Source organism: Hippopotamus amphibius, chromosome 11 (assembly GCF_030028045.1).
Source record: "Hippopotamus amphibius kiboko isolate mHipAmp2 chromosome 11, mHipAmp2.hap2, whole genome shotgun sequence".
Taxonomy (NCBI): Eukaryota; Metazoa; Chordata; class Mammalia; order Artiodactyla; family Hippopotamidae; genus Hippopotamus; species Hippopotamus amphibius.
In genome coordinates this window covers 98,563,910-98,582,468 of record NC_080196.1, presented here as the reverse complement: position 1 = coordinate 98,582,468, position 18,559 = coordinate 98,563,910, and the positions used below count along the sequence as shown (strand labels likewise).

The 18,559-nt window shown below is 43.4% G+C and overlaps 1 protein-coding gene across 3 annotated transcripts in view; it reads right to left on the bottom strand.

Moving 5' to 3' along the window:
• Window positions 1-18,559, bottom strand: part of NEDD4L (NEDD4 like E3 ubiquitin protein ligase) — a 220,963-nt gene that overhangs the window by 15,071 nt on the left and 187,333 nt on the right. For all 3 annotated transcript variants that reach the window (XM_057698419.1, XM_057698420.1, XM_057698418.1), the window contains 5 exons: window positions 12,316-12,381; window positions 10,322-10,551; window positions 8,732-8,853; window positions 6,224-6,294; window positions 4,472-4,567 (listed from right to left, as the gene is read on the bottom strand). In XM_057698419.1, coding sequence (XP_057554402.1) covers window positions 4,472-4,567; window positions 6,224-6,294; window positions 8,732-8,853; window positions 10,322-10,551; window positions 12,316-12,381 — 585 coding nt within the window. The remainder of the gene's footprint in view (window positions 1-4,471; window positions 4,568-6,223; window positions 6,295-8,731; window positions 8,854-10,321; window positions 10,552-12,315; window positions 12,382-18,559) is intronic.

Genomic DNA, 18,559 nt, shown 5'->3' with positions numbered 1-18,559 from the left:
GCTCGTCGCAGCACTGAAAGGGCGTCTCCTCCGGGGGGGGGGCAGGGGTGCCCATGAGTGTGTGGTTTACTCTTTCTGGCTGGCATATGACGATTGTTCAAACACTGAAATGTGTTCATCTGAAATATTTTTTAGTAGAAAATGAAACCAGCAGCTCCAGATTCTCACCAATCAGGAAAACAACAGACCGGGGAAAAATGGCAACAGCTGCAATTTCATTACATGAAGTGACAGCGACCCCCAAACTTCATGGTCTAATATTTCTAATTACGGAACGAGGAAAGGACAGCTTAAAGCACTGAAGAAGGCCGACGGCCTGCACATCTCACTCCTGGGCTAACGTCACTCCACTGAAGAAATGACTTTATCTTTTTGTTCAAGGAGGCATGTGCTTCCTCTTGGGTTAGAGAACAGCAACGCACAGTCAGCAGTTTTGCAGAGGGCTGGCGGGGTGGGGGGATGGGGGGTGGGGTGGGCCTGCATGGGCCTCTTGCTGATGTCCACATTTTTGGTTCAACAGCTCTGTTTTGAGCATCTGCCTTGCACCAGGCACAGCCAGGTGGTGAGTGCACAGTGGTGAGCAAAAGGCAGACCCAGGGCAGTCATTGCCGAGACTGAGCCTGATGGGAGAGACAGATGCTAAACACATAACCATAAAGACAAATGCGAAGTCACTTATGGTACCTGCCATAGGGAGACATGAAAGGTACTCTGAAGTACTGTGGTCTGGGGTCAGAGCTGGCTTTGTCTGAACTGAGGGTGGGAGGGCTTCCTAGGTGACGCAGTGGTTAAGAATCCGCCTGCAAATGCAGAGGTCAAGCGTTGGATCCCAGCTCCAGGAAGATCCCACATGCCGCGGAGCAACTAAGCCCATGTACCAAAAAAAAAAAAAAATATATAATGGACTGAACTGAGGGTGGGAGAGTGGTCCCAACTGAAGGAACAGCATGTGCAAAGATCCTGAGGCAGGAAGGAGCTTGGTGTGTGCAAGAAGTCTAGGGGGACCAGACCCAGAAAGCATGAGGGGCAGCACTGATGCAAAGTACACCTGGAGATGAACAGGCAGGACCTGGCCACGCAAGACTTCAGGGCAAATTAAGGGTTTGGGTCTTTACTGTGACAGTAATAAAGTGGGAAGTCTCTGCATGTTTTTAGCAGAGCAATGACATGATCATTGCACATTCTGAGACGACCACTCTGCCACTGTAGGTGGATATTAAAAAAACCAGCTAGGAATCTATGAGAGAAGATGGTAGTTTAGGCTCAGGTATTGGTGCTGGGACAGACAAGGAGAACCGAGAGAACTGAAAAATAGCAGGGAGTCAAAACGGACAGGCAGGGCCTGGTGACAGACTGGATATGGGAGATGAGATCAATGTGTGGCTGCTTAATTCACTCTAAATTCCCAGAACACAAAATAGATACGCTAGTTCCCTGTTAATCAGGTTTCACTCTCTAAAGAGGAAAGGCAGTAATTTCACAAATAGGGCACCTACTCATTATCCTACTCATCTCGTGAGTCTGTTCTGATTACTGCATTACTCTACCTGATTCAATCCAAAGTCAGAAAAACCCATATTAAATGAGGTTTGAGAATTGTTTTTAATGAATAATTGACATGAACTATAACGATCATCAGAATCTTTATTAGAAGTCTACTTAAAAATGCAAACATCTTCTGTTTGGTTTGTACTTACTAGGTGGAAATAGTTACATTTAACTGTAACTAAGGAAGGTTTCCCAGATCGTCTACTTCTAACTGTGGCATCACTAATGTCTTCTGAACCGTGTTAGGTTAATCACACAGATTTCTGTAAGTGGATATATAATATCAAGAAACCTTTGTTTTGCATTTGACACCCAAGACTGATTTTAAATCTTCCTTGGTTCTTCATCTCTACTCCTCCCTCCATGTGTTAAAAATCCAAAGAAGACATAGTGCCAGGATGATTAGCCATGTGTTACCCTTTGAAAATTGGCAGTTAAGATCCTTAAATAGGCCCAGCTTAAAAAAAGTCACTGCAATTCCAATTATTTTGTTTTCTCACACTTGGAGCTTCCATTACTTACAACATAAAAAAAAAACTAGGTCAGCATGATTCATTCCTTTGCTCATTAAGCTTTTAGCGGCCATCGCTACACGCTGGGAGCTGGAGAAACCAAGGAGACCTCAAGGGGCTCACGGGAGGCCGGTGATGGCTACAGGGCAGAGCGTTATGGCGGGGAGAGGAGGATGGGTCAGCAAGGAGAGGGCGCCGCGTAGCCAGTGACAGGGCCCGGGGCGTCTTGGGGGACACCGATGCAGGCATCCCACGGCTGTGAAGGTGAGAGGAAGGAGGTGTCAGGAGGGAAGGTATAGGTGGGCAGCCAGGGGGTCCGAAGCTGTGCAGGAAAGGTTTTACTTCACACTGAAGGGCACAGGATGGCCAGTGAGGAATGTGTGTCGCGCAGAAGAGTTACAACTCCAGGTGTGCTTTCCAGAACTACTGCATCTGGAGCGTACATGCGCGGGCATCAGAGAACGGACTGGAGCGAGGGGCGACGTCGGGACCAGGGAGACCGTTACACGACACAGCCGAGGCACCAGCAGAGCCTCAATGAGGGAAGGGTGCAGACGAGGGACACGAAGAGGCGGCTGGGGCTACAGGATGTGGTGACCAGCTGGACACGGGGAGAGAGGGATGATTCCAAGGTGAGTCCGGTTTCAGGCTGGAGGGAGGGTGGGGCCCCCACTTGATTAGACCAGAGAGGAGGTGGGGGTTGGGAAGAGGAAGTGGCTTCAGTTCAGTTCAGGGACCTGTGGGCATTTCAGGAGAAACGGTTCAGGAGGCAGTGGAACCAGTGTGGAGCTGGAGCCACAGGGTGGGTGAGCCACCCCGCGAGCGAGGGCAGCACGAGAAGAGGGGTGGGCAGAGGAGCACCTGCCCCGCGAGGCCAGCAGAAGCAGTGGGGCTTAGAGCAGGTGGGAGGAGAGCAGTTGGGGGGGGGGGGGGCGGGAGAAGGGGTGAAGGAGGAGGGGTGGGGAGGCTTGCAGGGGCTTCAAGGGGAGGGAGCAGTGGAGGAAGGAAGCAGACAAGGGCTGGAACCCATTTACATTTAGTCCCGTGGGGGCCATCGCTAACCTGGAGGGGACACTTTTGGGGGGGTGCAGAAAAGATTTCCCTTCCGCCAACCCATGACAAGACTCCCACAAGGACAGCAGTGTCCATTGGTCTGTGAAGATTTTCTGGGCATGAAACACAATATGGAGCAAAAAAGGATGGAGAGGCAACATGAGATTCTTAATGGATTCGATCATTTACATTAATCACAAAGTTTCTCTCATCACTGTGCCTCAAATTCTATGAGCCTCAACTCAACCAACCAGGAAGGAAAGAAAACAGATTCCCTGAGACCCACCCACTCCCAGGACTCACACTAGTGACTGTTTCCTGGCTCAAGCACATGTAACAAGCAATTGTGGTATCTATGTGATGACTTTCTTGCTCACCAGCTATTACCCCAAGTGTCATTAACTTCTTTATATCCAGTGGCATCAGCTTCTTTTCTCTAAGACTGTGAACCCAAGAAGACAGGGACCTGACTTCCTCACGTCTCCCACAAAACCGAGCACATCATGAAACAACACAGAATGTGAACACACTTCTTGGACAGAGGAGTACACTTTCAATAATCTCTGAAGCAATAAAGAACAAATCAATGCCATTTTCCATTAGAAACCCTTAAAATGGGCTCCAGGATCTCATGAATGCCAAGGCCATGTAGATTTGGTCTGGGAGATGGGAACTCTCTCTGGGCTTTTGTGAAAGGACAGGTACCAGGGTTGAGAAGTCCTTGAGAAGTCCGTCCCAAAAGCATCATCACCAAGGGAAAAGTGAATCAAAGGTTTCAGGTTTAAGACAAACACATCCTACAGAACTTTAGGATGCTGCTGAGAATTCCAGGCAGGCAACTTTATCTTTGAAACTGAACTTCATGGTTAATCCAGCCTGAATGACAGTATTGGTGCAAAGCAAGACGGAATGTTACAAAACCCCGAGCCCGCTAAGCCCCCAAAGACAATCTTCACTATGACAAGGGAACCATTAAAGCAGAGGGAAACAAAGCAAGGCCACCAGACATCACCTACTCCTGGTCACGTATTTATATCACTAAGCAAATGTTTACACTATTTTTTGAAGTATCTAAACCAAGGCACAAACATTCACATTCAGATCTGCTTTAGATTAGAAGCAGGAGCTACTTCATACACCAGAGGCCTTACAATTTCTGTAACTGTGCAGGAAGAGAGGCAGTTATAACCAGGACTTGGCTTCCTGGCATGACAATAAGGTGCTGAAACAATCAGATGGTAATTAACACCAAGAACTCCTGATGCTTTTAATGGTCCAGCAAAGTTGTGGTACAGCCTGTGAAGAAGCAAAGACTCTTTGAAAGCCAAGGAGGAGCTTGTGGGGTCACCCACACATACCTGCCCAAAGTTTTCTTCATCGATGCAGAACATAAGGTCCAGCTCAGTCGGATCATTTTCTAAGATCCATTTCAAAGAGTTGTAATATTCACTATCCTACAGAAATGAGATAGAAGTTAAAATTAAGCATTTTTTCCAAAATACACACTCACTTCTTTAAATAATCATGTCCTTCCAATGTCGCTCCACTCACAATCTCAAGAAATGCATTAGTCACTAACATAATGTTTCCAGCTCTACCCCAAACCTACTCTTTCACTTTAATTTAAACATACAAACTAAAATACTGCTTTGGTAGTGACAGGGATTTGTAGATGGATCCTGTCCTCGGTGAAGAGGAAGCAGCCTGCTCTGGAAGGCCATCATAAAATTATACAACTGAACATGTAGGGGTTAACACACTCCCCATCTTTTAAGAGTGAAACTATCAGAGGAAAGTAGGAAGGACAGAGAATGTTCTAATTAAATGCCAATGGTTTCAAGTTACGCCCCTTCCTGTGCTTTTACCATTCTCTGCAAGTCACTGTGAGCAAACAGGAAGGCTGTTCTGGTGTCAAAACCTAGAATGCAGGCCCTGAGAGCCTGGGCTTCTCTGTCTCTGGGCAGCCCCATGGGTGCCAAGAAGACAAACCAGAATGTATGCACCAGCTGTCAACATGGGGGATAAAATTAATTCAGGCTTGAAGAGAGATGTCTATATTCCTAGCTTCCTCATCCTACAGTAATAAAAGCATAAAGCCTAAGTTAAAGCTGAAAGCTGAAGAGAAGCTTGAGACAGGTACCAAGGACACGTAGAGCTACCCACCCATGGAAAACCCAGCTGAGCGGACTCGCGTGCTCTGCTGGCCTTCTACTCTCCTTCCACACCCAGAGGATGAGCTGTGAGGAAGGACTGTACGGCTCACATACCCAACTACACAACATGTACAGTCAACAGGGCGGCAAGGCTGAGGGTAGGAAGATGCTTTCTGACTCAAGTGACAGAACGTGAAAGCAGAGCTGCAAACACCCCAAATGGACAAAGATGCTTCCCGATGGCCCCATGTGTGACTGTGCTGGCACCTGGGCAAACACCCCCATGGGAAGAGGTGAATGGTGGGGGTACAGGAAATTAAAAGAAAAATAGAAGCAAAGTATACTTGGAAAAGCACATCAACTCTTGTTTTCATAGAAGAGCCTTTCAACCCTAAAATGGTAAGCCCAGAAAAAGTAAGTTAAACGCCAACATGAAAACCCAAATCAAAGGTCAGCAATTGTTTCCTAACCTTTCATTCCTCTTCTGCACTGTAGGGGTCCCTTTACCCTTCTTCCATGTCTAGGATGACTGTAAATATTCTTCCCTTCACCTACGGTTTTGGTCTGGTCTCCTGCCACTTTTTGAGGTTGGAAAACAGAGGGCTAGCAGACGAGTCTCCAAGGGTTCAGTATTAGCAGTTTTCCATGGAAAACAAGGGGAGCGATGAGGTCTCCAAATGACCCTTGGATTTAATTTGGTCAAACCAGTCCTGGGTAAGCAGAGGTAACTGAGATGTGGGTGTATCCAGCCTAAATACTGTGACTCCAGGAAATGCGAACAATGATGTGCTTCTTTAAAAAGCTGGGGAGATCACTTAAGTTCTTGAACCACCCCTGTTGTTCACACTGAATGACGACACCCATAAAAATCGCTGTCACTACGACATGGTCTCAACAACCTTTCCGTAAGGCATGAGCTGCTGGTGATGCCCATGGGGGCAACCCGTGTTTACTCACCACAGACTCCATGTCATTCAGAGTTATCTGCTTTCCCAGCATCATTTTGTAAAACGGTCGAATGAAGAAACCTACAATGTGGTGAAAACTGAGTCAGTTTCAAATCTTTTGATGATGCTGTGCGTCGGAACATGAAATAAAAGGCTAACCTGCCTTCATCTGAATAAGAGGCCAGGACAGGTCAAGGACTTTCTACAGTAGGATGAGGGCCTGGTGTGGGGACACAGGTTTGGAAGGAGGGCAATTATACTAACAGAGATGGTACAGCAGAGAGGTGAGGTCAGAAAGGCTGCTGGGAGATGACAAATGAGCTTCAAGCCCAACAAGAATTTGCAGTACGAACAGGGCGCATGCACGGGGGAGGAAAGGGCACTCCCGGCTGAGGGACAAGACGGGGCACTCGCCAGGACAGAAGCACAGGAGAAGGGACTGGGCCGGGAGTGCACCGCTTACATGAGGTGCCGGAGAGTCTGGGCTGCTGCCCGGGGCAAGGGGAGTCACTGAAACGCCAGGTGCAAATTCCATCTGCATTTCAGTGTCATTGTTTGGGCAGAAATAGGAAGAAGAACAGGAAGGGACAGGAAGGAAACGAGGGAGACTGTTCAGAAGGCTGTGCAGTCTTCCCGGGGCAGGGTGATGACGGCCTGAGTGAGGCAACGGCGGTGACAATGCTGCCACCACCACGCAGGTGCCCCACAGGGACCACTTCACCCCGCCCCGGGCAAGCCAGTGTCATGCCACTCACACGGGCCGGAACCTCAGTCCTCGTCCTTCCCCCTCAACGCCCACTGTAAGCCCCCCTCCAGGTCTAACCAGGCACCCACCCTCAGCAGCACACCCCGCTCCCACTGGCTCAGTGTGGTCTTAAGGCTGAGGCTCAGACGCCCTGGTGTCCACAGGGGTGAAGCCCACAGAAGGGAGCAGTGGGCTGATACTGATGTGCAGTGTGTCTGCTCTGCCTCCAGGGCCGTCCACGGTCTTAAGAAACAGAAGACCCTGATGGCCACACACCTGGGGGCATCTGAGCTCTTCATCTGGCGGTTCCTGACTACAAGGTTATCTCCTATCTCCTATCGCAGGAGTCCCCTAGGTCCCCCCACCTCTTCCTGCTTCTCCCGATCACTAGTCCAGGGAGCCCTGACTCTTGGCCAGTCCTCGCTCTTCTGAAATGATCCCAGCTTCTAAGCGCGCCAAGCCCACCCCCGCCTCCTGGCGAGCCCAGTCCCGGTGGAGCACTCCCTGGTCCCCGAGGCGAGCCAGCTCCTGCCTGGAGAGCCCCCCGTTCCTTCTGCTGGACGCTGGACCAGCACGGTGATGCCTGCTTCCCCACCCCCACGAGAACATCAGTTCCCTGAGGTCAGGATCTCAGCTTGAACTCTTCTGTATTTCCCCTGTAGCAACTAAGAACATCTTCTTACTTGGCAGAAGGTAAATAATGCACTTTCTAAAAAGGCTGAAGTGAATCTGAACAGGCTGCAGTAATGTATGGCACGACTCCAATGTTGCAAATTAAAATATATTCACAGTAAATACATATACAGAGTGAGTGTAGTTTCCTTCTAATCGGAAAAAAAAGTGTTTACTCCTGCCACCAGCCCTGCCCCCCAATTACCAGTAAAAATTTCTTAAGGGAAAATGTACAGAGGGCACATCAATTATTTACTAGCATAGCTAAGGTTCCATTAATGCAATTCCCATAATTCTCCTGGAACTCTCTCTACAGGAACTGCGGTGTTGATCTCAAATCTTACTGTCTTCCACCCTCAACCACTGCACCCCTAAATTTTTCGAAAAATATTTCTGATTCTCTTTCCTCACTGGTGGTTTCTGTAATGTTCTCTTAAAGGCACTACTTTTTCAGTGACCAAATCCATAAGAAGTCTCTATTATAAGCTTATTGACAAAGCCAGGGAAGGGGGTTTCACGTCTAACTTCCAAGGTATGCTGAAACTCTTCCATGACTTTATGCACTCTAAATAATAACGAGATTGTTTTGTGCCATCTGTTTCAGCAGTGACCCCAGGGCCAAGGTCTTAGCTGAGTTATAACACTGCTCTGAAATTATTTACAGTCTCTTCACATTAAAAAAAAATGGTAATTTGGGGACAAATAGGACAATGGCAGGATATTGGCTGGATCGGACCATTTTAATTAACTTTTCAATTAGCATTTTCCATCTGTCATCAAATCTAGTTCCTGCTAAAGTTATTCTGGAAAACAGAAAATGCACAAATACAGAATGCTTTGTGCTTCACACTTAAGTTTTTCAAAAAAAATTTTTTTCAAACTGTGTGTAGACACTATGTCTTTAGTGCTCAGATTAAGATGACACCAGGAAAAAGCACCTTCATTATGGACAAAACATTAAAAAAAACTATTGATTTACAGAGAGAAAACCAGTAAAACACTTTTGCTTAAAATCTATGATGTAAAAGATAAGACACCTAATAAGAGACCACAGACAGCACTGTCCTATTTTTATTACTTCAACACTTTTTAATAACTTACCATCTAAAAGTTTCCCATGAAATACTGCCAGACCAGCAACTCTTCCAATAAAAGTGAAATAGGACAAATGGTCTTCATTACAGAGGCCTGAATTGGGATTGATCTGAAGTGTGTAGTTGTCCCTTTTTGGGGAGGACGAGAGAAAAAGAAAGGCAGTAAATAAATGCAATAAATAAGAAATGCAAGAGTTTGAACTTCCCATTGCCACCTATCATTAAGCTTTTACAGTGTATCTGCAACATACTGTACCTGATGACAAGGCAAAAAAGCTAGGAAATGGGGCTTCTTTAGGTAGCCTCTTTCTATGACCAAGGACACAGGTCTCTGAGAGCTGGTGCATATGCCCTGTTAAAGTTAAACAGTAAGAAACTGGGTATCTGCCTACTGTGGGTCAACAAAAATGTCCACTTCGAACGGTTCAGCCAAGTATCTTTAGAAGCCAGGAAACCCCGTATACCAAAGGGGCTGGACTGGGATTCCCAGCCATGCGAGTGCAACAGGTGGTCTCTGTGAGGAAGAGGGTTAATTGCCTTGAGAAGCTTTTGGTTTGGGGATTAAAATTTTTCCCAGGGACCCAACCCCTGGTCCATCTGACCAGCACTCTGCCCTGAAAGGCCCCGAGGCCACTGGTAGCAACACACGGCTGTCCCAACAGCGCAAACCTCAAAATGCTGACCTACACCTAACTGTCCTTCTGTGGTCTCACAATCAGGAGGATCGGTGGTTTGCAAAATGGGCTCTACGGCCAGGTTCCTCTGGGGCAGCTCTGGGAACGAGGGTGGGTGCAGATCTCACCTCTGGATCCTCCCCCTCCACTTCAAGGGCCTTTATCAGTTTTACAAAATGGGAAATTCCTGGCCACAGCACCTGAAAAGAGCACTGAGGCTGCCTTCCAGAAAAGCTCCCAGAAGACTGGCCCCAGGGAGAAGACACAGGAGAACCCTTGTCCCTGAAGAGCACAGGCTGCTTTTCAAGGTCAACTGCTTTACTGGGGGCCCAGTCCTGCCTAAACCTTTGGAGAAGCCACATCCTGGAGGACGAATGGGTGGCCTTGTAAGTAGCCAATGTCTGATTCCTGAGAAAGCAACTGACTCTTGACTCAGTCTGCATGGCTGGCAGTGATGAAATCCTAATGCAAGGCACGGGGGGAGGGTCCTGGGCTTTCCCTCACAGGCCCAGGGCATGGTCCTTTGGATCCTAAAGGACGGGTCCTCAATTTGCCTTCAGAAACTATTCTTATAAGACAACTACCTTCTGAATTCTGACAGTGACAAATTCTCCCAAATTAACATAATGTTACAAATGAAAATTGCCTTGTTCCTTACCAGAAGTACCCAACACATTTTCAATTTCAATTACATGAACCCAACAGACAAGAACTATTTTTAGGTGTTCACAGAGTACATTATCTCACCATGTGGAGTCAGAACCTGTTCTAGACTATAAGGGCTGGGGATGGGGAGGGGCTGAAATCAGCGGTGTTAATTCATCTCAAATGAGCAAGCTGCTTATTCTTTCATTAAGTTTAAATTCATGAAGAATAAAACTGCTTCAGTGGGGACACATTCCGAATGCACTCCAGACACTTACGTTGCAGAGTACTCGAAGAGACCATAGTAGGGGTTGAACATCTCTTTAGACAGTAAGAAGAACCATTCTCTGGCCACACCCCCGTAGTCCAGACCTTTTTCTGATTCAAATTCAATCCATAGCCTAGCTTTCAGGACATCTGGTCTTTTCACAGACATGATTCTCCGATAGGACTCTTCAAATATGTTATTTCTGTGAAGTTTCATTTCAAACCTATTTGGAATATCAGCCTAAACAAGAGAGAGAGAGAAAAAAAACCCCCCACACAATCAGAGAGTAAATATACACCTTACTTCCTAACAGAAAAAAAAAAAGAACAGAGCAGAAATGGCAGTCTTCAAATAAACAACCAACGATGAATGGTTCCAACTGAAACTCTCTCCTTTCTAGATTTTTCTTCACACAGAAAGAAAGCCTCACTATGTCAGGAGGAGACATACAGCATCTGCCAGCAGCTGTCAGACTGAGCCAGCAACACACACTGCAGAAGAAACTATGCTGAGAAAAGACAATCATCCTCTCCCCCTTTTATAAGCAATTGTGGGGCACTTATCCACCCAATGGCAACTGAAATATGGTCAACTCTATATACTGTTTCAGTCAAAGAAAGGGACTTTAGTCCGGGGGATTGGACAATCCCCACCTGGCCAGGCTGGGACGACTCTCAGCCCTGGTAGGGACACCAGCTGGTAACCGTGACCACGATGCCTACAAACTAATTCTGTTGCCACAGGGAGTGGGATGCTGATTATCATGGCCAAATTGTGGGAAAGCATCCCAAAGGCAACAGTTAATAAACGTGAAAATAAAAAAGCACTTGACCGAAGTTGTGAATAACTGTTTCCTGGAAAAACAGGTCCAGGGTCAGCTTTGTCATGATGATGGATTTGCAGAGTCAGTTTCCTGGCAGAAGGTACCACAGTGCAAGTGCCACAAAGTGAGACAGGCTGATATCTGCAGTCATCACATCACTGGGGGAAATGTAGGCAACTCACAAAGAAACACTGGAATTCCACAGGTTCAAATTTGAGTCATTTCAAAAGGAGTTACCCAGGAGCTCCTTGAGTGAGGATGTTGGGGGAGAGAACAGAACCTGTAAGTGGGAGCTCCCTAAGGCAGAGGCTGTGTTTCAAGCGTCTCTGCATCCCCAGTGCCTCACCCACAGCAGATGCTGGGAAAATGAGGCATTAGCTGAGGGAGGGGCGCGGAGTGGGGGAGACAGGGAAGGAGCACAGGCACACGGGTGATCCGAGCTGTAGCAGATACTCTCCCTTCTCCAGTGAGGAAGCCAAGATATGGTGACTGGTGCAAAAGCACCCCCAAAGTAGTGAAGGTGCAAACGGAGGAAAAAACTGGTAAAATCTACACCAGAAAGGTGAAATCAGAAAAAAAAACCCAGAAGACACAGTGTTAAAGTATTTGGGGAGATATGTCAGTAGAATATTGTATTTTAAAACACTGCCTACAATAGGGTTTTCTCAGTTTTGTCAGAATCTTAGTGGGTTTCTCACTAAGAATTTTAATCTGAAAATTATACTTGGTCTTAATATGTCAAATATTATAAATTATATTTTTATTGTACATATCATTAAAAGTATACTTATGAATTTAAAGGGACAGACTTGAACATTTTTCTAATTAAGATCTAGGTTTTATTAAATAGGATAACCATAATCAATTGCATAGGCTTCTCCAAATTTTTTCACTAGGTCCTGAATTATTTTGTATCTCATAAAAATCATCTCTATCTTTTTATGTATTACATAAGAAATTACCTCCAGGTGATTCGATATGAAATACTACATTAATCTTCACTTACCATTTCTGTTAAAAAGAAAATTCAATTGAAGATCCAGGTGGATCAAAGTGCAGTGAAAAAAGGAAGGTAATATTTTTAGGATACGCATAAAAGTAAGACACAGGTTGCTGTCACTGAAATAATTTTGGTAACTTACAAATGACTATAGCACCCTTTTTGGAAGGCATGTACTCACAGGTTTCTTTAATTTCTTCCTAAAGTAGTCATATTTCTGCTTAAATTCTCTGGAGTAAGGAACAGCCTGGAAGACAAATGTATAAATATAGGTGATATGAATAATACACTTGAAATCTTATGTAAATAAGCCAACATTCAGAAAATTTCACGAATCATGAACCTTAAAATTGTCACTCTCCACATAATCACTGAAATTTACATAATGTCTACACAGCACATGGGAAAGCTCCAGAAATGGTTAAGGTTAGTCAGCACTGAATGGGGCTTTCACCCCTGAAAACAACAATGTGGATATTCAAGAAACCACTTAGAGACATTATGCATCAACTAAATGGACTTTCCATGTGACTTTCGTCTGAATACTCATCAGGGTGCATTGTAATCTTTTTATTGGTTGTAGTTTAGATAAGTTATTGGCTATTGTTTAACACACAACTCCAAATGACCTACATTGTCATTCAGAAAACACTAATCATGCTTTAAAAATCTTTGGGAGAAAAAGTAATAAGCAGAAAGGCAAGCAAACTGATGTTCTTGTCAAGGAATAAAAAACTGGGTAGACAGCATGCTGGAAAAGTCCTCATTTTAGGAGTTGACCATTTAGAGGTCGTGGGCAAGGATTTCTTTAAACCTGGAATCTGTATCTGTGGAATAATGATATCACAGGAATGAGCTTAATAACTGAGCTAACATTATTCATAAGTTCTAGAATCTCTTCAGGCAAAGTAATAACATTTTTATATAGTCATTCAAATATTCTTTACTTGCTATCTTGTCAAGTAGCTTACAGTATCTTTGAGTCAGAGCTCTGACTTTAGGCTATTGAAAAGACAATTTTTTTTTTTTTTACGAAGCAGAAAGGATTGGCTTTTGCACCCACGTGAACGTAACTGTGACAGCTTCACTCTCAGAACAACTCACTGCTAATTTTTAGGACATGGTGTGAATTTGGGCTGATATCACTTTGGGCTACGTTAATGAAATACACTGATCCTTTGCAAAGTGTCTCCAGACTCCAAACCTTACACCGTCACCATACTTATTCCTGACCAGAAAGAAGACACGTGAAGAAAAGCTCCCCCTGCTTCATACTGCTTTAAGACACAATCAAACAAATAACAACTAAGCCAAAAAAAAAGTTACTCTCATAGAAAACAATGATCGTGCCACTGCTTTGTTTTGTAATTCAAGAGCAAAAGACATCATATTTATGTATCTTAAGAACATTCTATGGATAAAGAATTCTATGTATGTAAGTGGCACATATATAAAATGGAATATTACTCAACCATAAAAAGGAATGAAATTGAGATATTTGTAGTGAGGTGGATAGACCTAGAGTCTGTCATACAGAGTGAAGTAAGCCAGAAAAACAAATACCATATGCTAACTCATGTATATGGAATCTAAAAAAACAGTACTGATGAACCCCGTGACAGGGCAAGAATAAAGATGCAGATGTAGAGAACGGACTTGAGGACACGGGGTGGTGGGTGAAGGGGAAGCTGGGAAGAAATGAGAGAGTAGCACTGACATATATATACTACCAAATGTAAAATAGATAGCTAGTGGGAAGCTGCTGCATAGCACAGGGAGATCAACTCGAGGATGGGAGAGGACTTAGAGGGCCAGGACAGGGAGAGTGGGAGGGAGTTGTGGGGGGGGAGGGGATATGGGGATATATGTATAAATACAGCTGATTCACTTTGGTGTACAACAAAAACTGGCACAACAGTATAAAGCAATTATATTCCAAGAAAGAGCTTAAAAAAAAAAACATTCTAAAAGCAATTTATACTACCTATGGTCTGTTCTTAGTTTTTAATTTTTAAGCCAGTCTTCATTTGCCTCTCCACAGAACACTAGATTTGACTACATATCATATATATTTTGGATAATGTTTAGTCTGACAAAATAATGTATGGATTCTGATTCTAGGAAAGGTAGACATTTTTTCCCTATACGGACAACCACCAACATGAGGAAAAGGATACAATCGCGTAACATAAGCTGGTAAAGACACTGTCGCTTTTTTTTTTAGAAGCTACTGTGAGCGATGGGGAATAAGAAATAAACGAATACACAGTGGTAAATGCTAGGCGGGAAACGACAGAGGTGGTCGGGGCAGGCAGCTCTGAGAAAGGGAAATCTGAGCAGAGACCAGAGTGACAGGAGGGAACCAGCCATGACAGGAACAGCGAGTTCTCAAAAAAAGTAAAGTGTTAAAAAGTATTTGTCTGATGTTCTTAGCTATGATTAATTGTGATAGAAGAAAATTAAGCTGAAAAAAAAAAAAAAAGATTTCCTTTTATTGTCTCATGCCAGCTTCAGAAGGTCTGACGTCCAGGGTAGACTCCACTGCCCTCTGGCTCTGTGACATAACCTCTCCACTCTGGAATTCCTTCACAGTTAAGCAGAAGGACCTGACTAGTCAAAATTCAAGGCTCTTCCCTTTCTAAAAATCCGGGATTCCCAGCAATTATTTTTTGTTTCCCTGCCTGAAAACACTGAAGAAAGGCTTAAACATTCATCACTGTAAATGCAACTTCGATTGTCTTAATGACAAGTTTCCCAAGGAATATATTTCAAAGTGTTGCCCCCAGCCCATGGTATCTCTGCCCTTGTCTGGCTTGTAACCTGGTAGGTGCTGAATAAATGTCGGTGGAAATCAGTGCTGAGATATTTCCTGTCTTCATTCTTCTGGGGAAGGATGAATGACAGTTGAGAACTACTCCTCCTCCAATACACATCTTTTCTCTCTAGGGGTCGTTCTTATGATGGACTAAGAAGAGTAGGTTTTTATATTCTTCTCCTGAAAAGATTCCAACAGCGTACCAGGATAAAGACATCCATACGTTGCAGCCTCTGAAGAGGATTATAGTTCTTGTATTGCACAGGCCAAGTTACTTATTCTCTCCTGAAAATCTTGCACCTTCATTTCTTACATACAATATAACTTGTATGTTATATGTTTAAATAAGGCTATTTAAAGAATGAACATATCTGTTGACTAAAGTTGCTTTCTGTTAAATATGCTTTCTTTTTTGAACAAAATGAAAATCTGACATTGTGTAAGTGGGGTCTAAATGTTTTCATGCCATTGTTGTCCATTACTGACACTGGAGCTCCTTGCAGAGAAGGCTCGGGCCTGACATGGAGACGTCTGTAAAGCCAGCACACCTGGGGCTCTGGCCTGGATTCTGACATGTGCTCAAACTTTTGGCCGCTAGCTTTCTGAGCACCTGACAAATCGGGAATTCCAACTTCTTCCCTGCCATCCTGAGAAGATTGCTGTGAGTTTCAAAGCAGCTGATTATAAAGTTCTTGAATGAGTACGAAGCATTACACAAGCAAGAGAGAGTGTTCTTAAGAGCAGCAAGTGTGAACAGCACTTCACGTTTCTAATGCTTTTCATGGTGATGCTCCCCATGCAGAGAGCACACTGACTCTCAGTAACGTTGCAGGCGGGTCCCCTCTCCCCCAATATGTAGATGTTTTTAAAACTTGGGAAAAGAGAGAGAAACTCTAGGTACCAGATAAACAGACTCAAAATTAGAGAAGTGGGCTTTGCGCTTGGGTTTTTAATCCCCACAGGGACACAGAGCATGGCCTACAGTCTATATGACCCAGGGAGTCAAAACACAGTTCCCTGCTTAAGACCCACATCTGAAAAGGGTACAAGAAAATTCTACCCACAGGCCTGGGAAAGTTGCAAAGAAGCTTACCTTCTGTCCAGGACCATAACCGGGAGAAAAACAAACAAGAAACCCCAGACTTCTAATAAATTCAGACTCCACGCCTACACCAAAGTGGGTTTAAGGTCCACAGTAACTAAGGGTGCCTAAACTCAAGCTAAGAAGTTAACAGTAAATATAAGTCAGGATGTATAAAAACCCCACAAGAAAAAAAAAATGAAGATAAGTGCACACACACACACTTAAAAACACAAAATTATAAACTCAACTAGGCAATCAATTACCACTGAGGAGAGTCTACAGACAGAACAACTGGGAGATTGAGAACCAGGGATAATAGAACAATCTAAAAGACACTGTGGAATAAATATTTTAAGAATGATTAAAAGCTGCAAGTATGAATAGGAAAATAAGTAAGAGGAAAGAACAGGACCGAATAACAATAACTAAAAAGACCAAGCAAATTGAAAAAGAACAAATAGAACTTCGAGCAATTAAACCTAGTCACTGATATAACGGACACAATCAACTGAGCAAGTAGATTATAAAGAGCTTAAAAGATAATTAACTGGAAGAGCTGAGCCCACAATACAGCGATGAGAAAGAAGCTAGGAAAGCTGAAAGATAAGGAAGACAACGTGAAACCGAATCAAATACCCAACAGGAGTTACTGATACAGATAATAAAAATGGGAAAGGCACAATATGTGAAGAAATAACTGGGGAATTTTCCTGAATAAAAGGAAAGACACACTCCCCATATGGAAGAATCACAATGAATCCAGAGCGGAATAAATAAAAAGAAATACACACTTAGATTCGTGATAGTAAAATTGTAGAAAATCAAAGACACAGAGAAAACTTCAAAATCACCGGAGAAGAGAGATTTACTCCCCCCAAAAAGACAATTAGATTGACCACAAACGGCTCATTACCAGTTATGGGGGCTGGAAGAGACAAAAAAATATCTCCAAACTACTGAAGGAAAGTAACTGTTGACTAAGGATTCTGTAATCAGCTAAACTATCATATAACAGGTAGGTAAGCCCCTCCTCTCTCAGACTCACTGAAATTGTTGCCAGAGCAGAGGCTCTCAAACTTGAGTGGGCACCAGACTCCCCGGAGGGGTGTGTTAAAACACAGACTGCAGGGCCCACAACCAAAGTTGCTGATTTTCAGTAGGTCTGGGTTGGGACCCCAAAATCTGCATTTCCAATAAGCTTCGGAAAGATTCTGATGTTGTTGATCTATAGGTCACACTTTGAGAACCACGAACTAGAGATTAAACTTTATTAAGGAGAAAACTTAACCTGGAAAAAAGTAGGTGCAAGAACCTATGGTGGGCAAAGAAATCTGTTTACATATAAGTAAAGAAGCATTGACTGTTGAAAAGAGAAAATATTAATGATTTTTTGGCAAGCTGAAAGATAAGGTAGTTTTAAAATTCCACTGAACAATGTAAAGTAGAAGTGGGAAGAATGGCACTGAAGTTCCCCAAAGTTGTATATTACCCAGGAACAGAGTAGAGAGTGGTTAATTTTGACATAAGTCAAGCATGTTGGTTAAAAATTTTCATGTGAGCACTAAAAGAAAAGAAAAAGAAAATACAACTTCCAAGCAAGTATAGAAAATAAAAGAAAATAAAGAGTACTCTATCAGTCCAGTAGAAAGCAAGGAAAAAGAAAAAACCAGCTAGTGAAGAGACAGAAAAGATATACTAGGCAAATACTAGTGAAGAGAAAGTGAACATAATGACTGACAAAGCCACAATCACCATGGGAGATTCTGACATGGATGACTCGGTTAGGTAGAAAAGCCAGGAAAAAAGTTGTCATGGAAATGGGTAATCTGAACACCAAAGACCTGATCTAACATATAGACATATAAAGAACTCTATACCCAGCAAAGACAGAATACACATTCTTTTCAAACACAAAAAGAACATTAACAAAAAATGGCCAAGCCTCCAAAGAAGTTTCAAATATCTGATAATATTCTGTAGACAATATTATATGACCATAATGCAATAAAATTAGAAATTAGTAAGAAACAGGTAAAAACCCTCTCATACTCTCAGAAACTAAAAAGCATATTCTAAATAACTTGCACATTAAGGACAGAAAGAAACAATTATGAAAATTACCAAAAATTTAGAACTGAATTAAAACAAAGATCAAATAGGTAATAATTACCTAGATACACATGCTCTTATAGAAAGAAATACTACCAATAATAAAAAAAAGAGTAAACAAGGCTCTTTTATTAGTAGAAAACAAAGAAACAAAGATCTATCTTCAGGGCAAATCTACCTGGATTTACGATGTGAAATAATTTGCAACAGTAATTAATAAGAACTAGCCGTGTTGCATTAATAAGTGACAGAAATATTTGAAAAGGCTTCATTATTATGTCAAAAGTCTTCTGTTACTTGAAAACAGCATCGTTTCTTGAATTTACCTTGTTTCTCATGATGGAGAAGAGAAAATACTATTCTAACGTATTGCGACTGTGAATATAACAAAAGGAGGCCACGGCAGTGAGGCAGGTG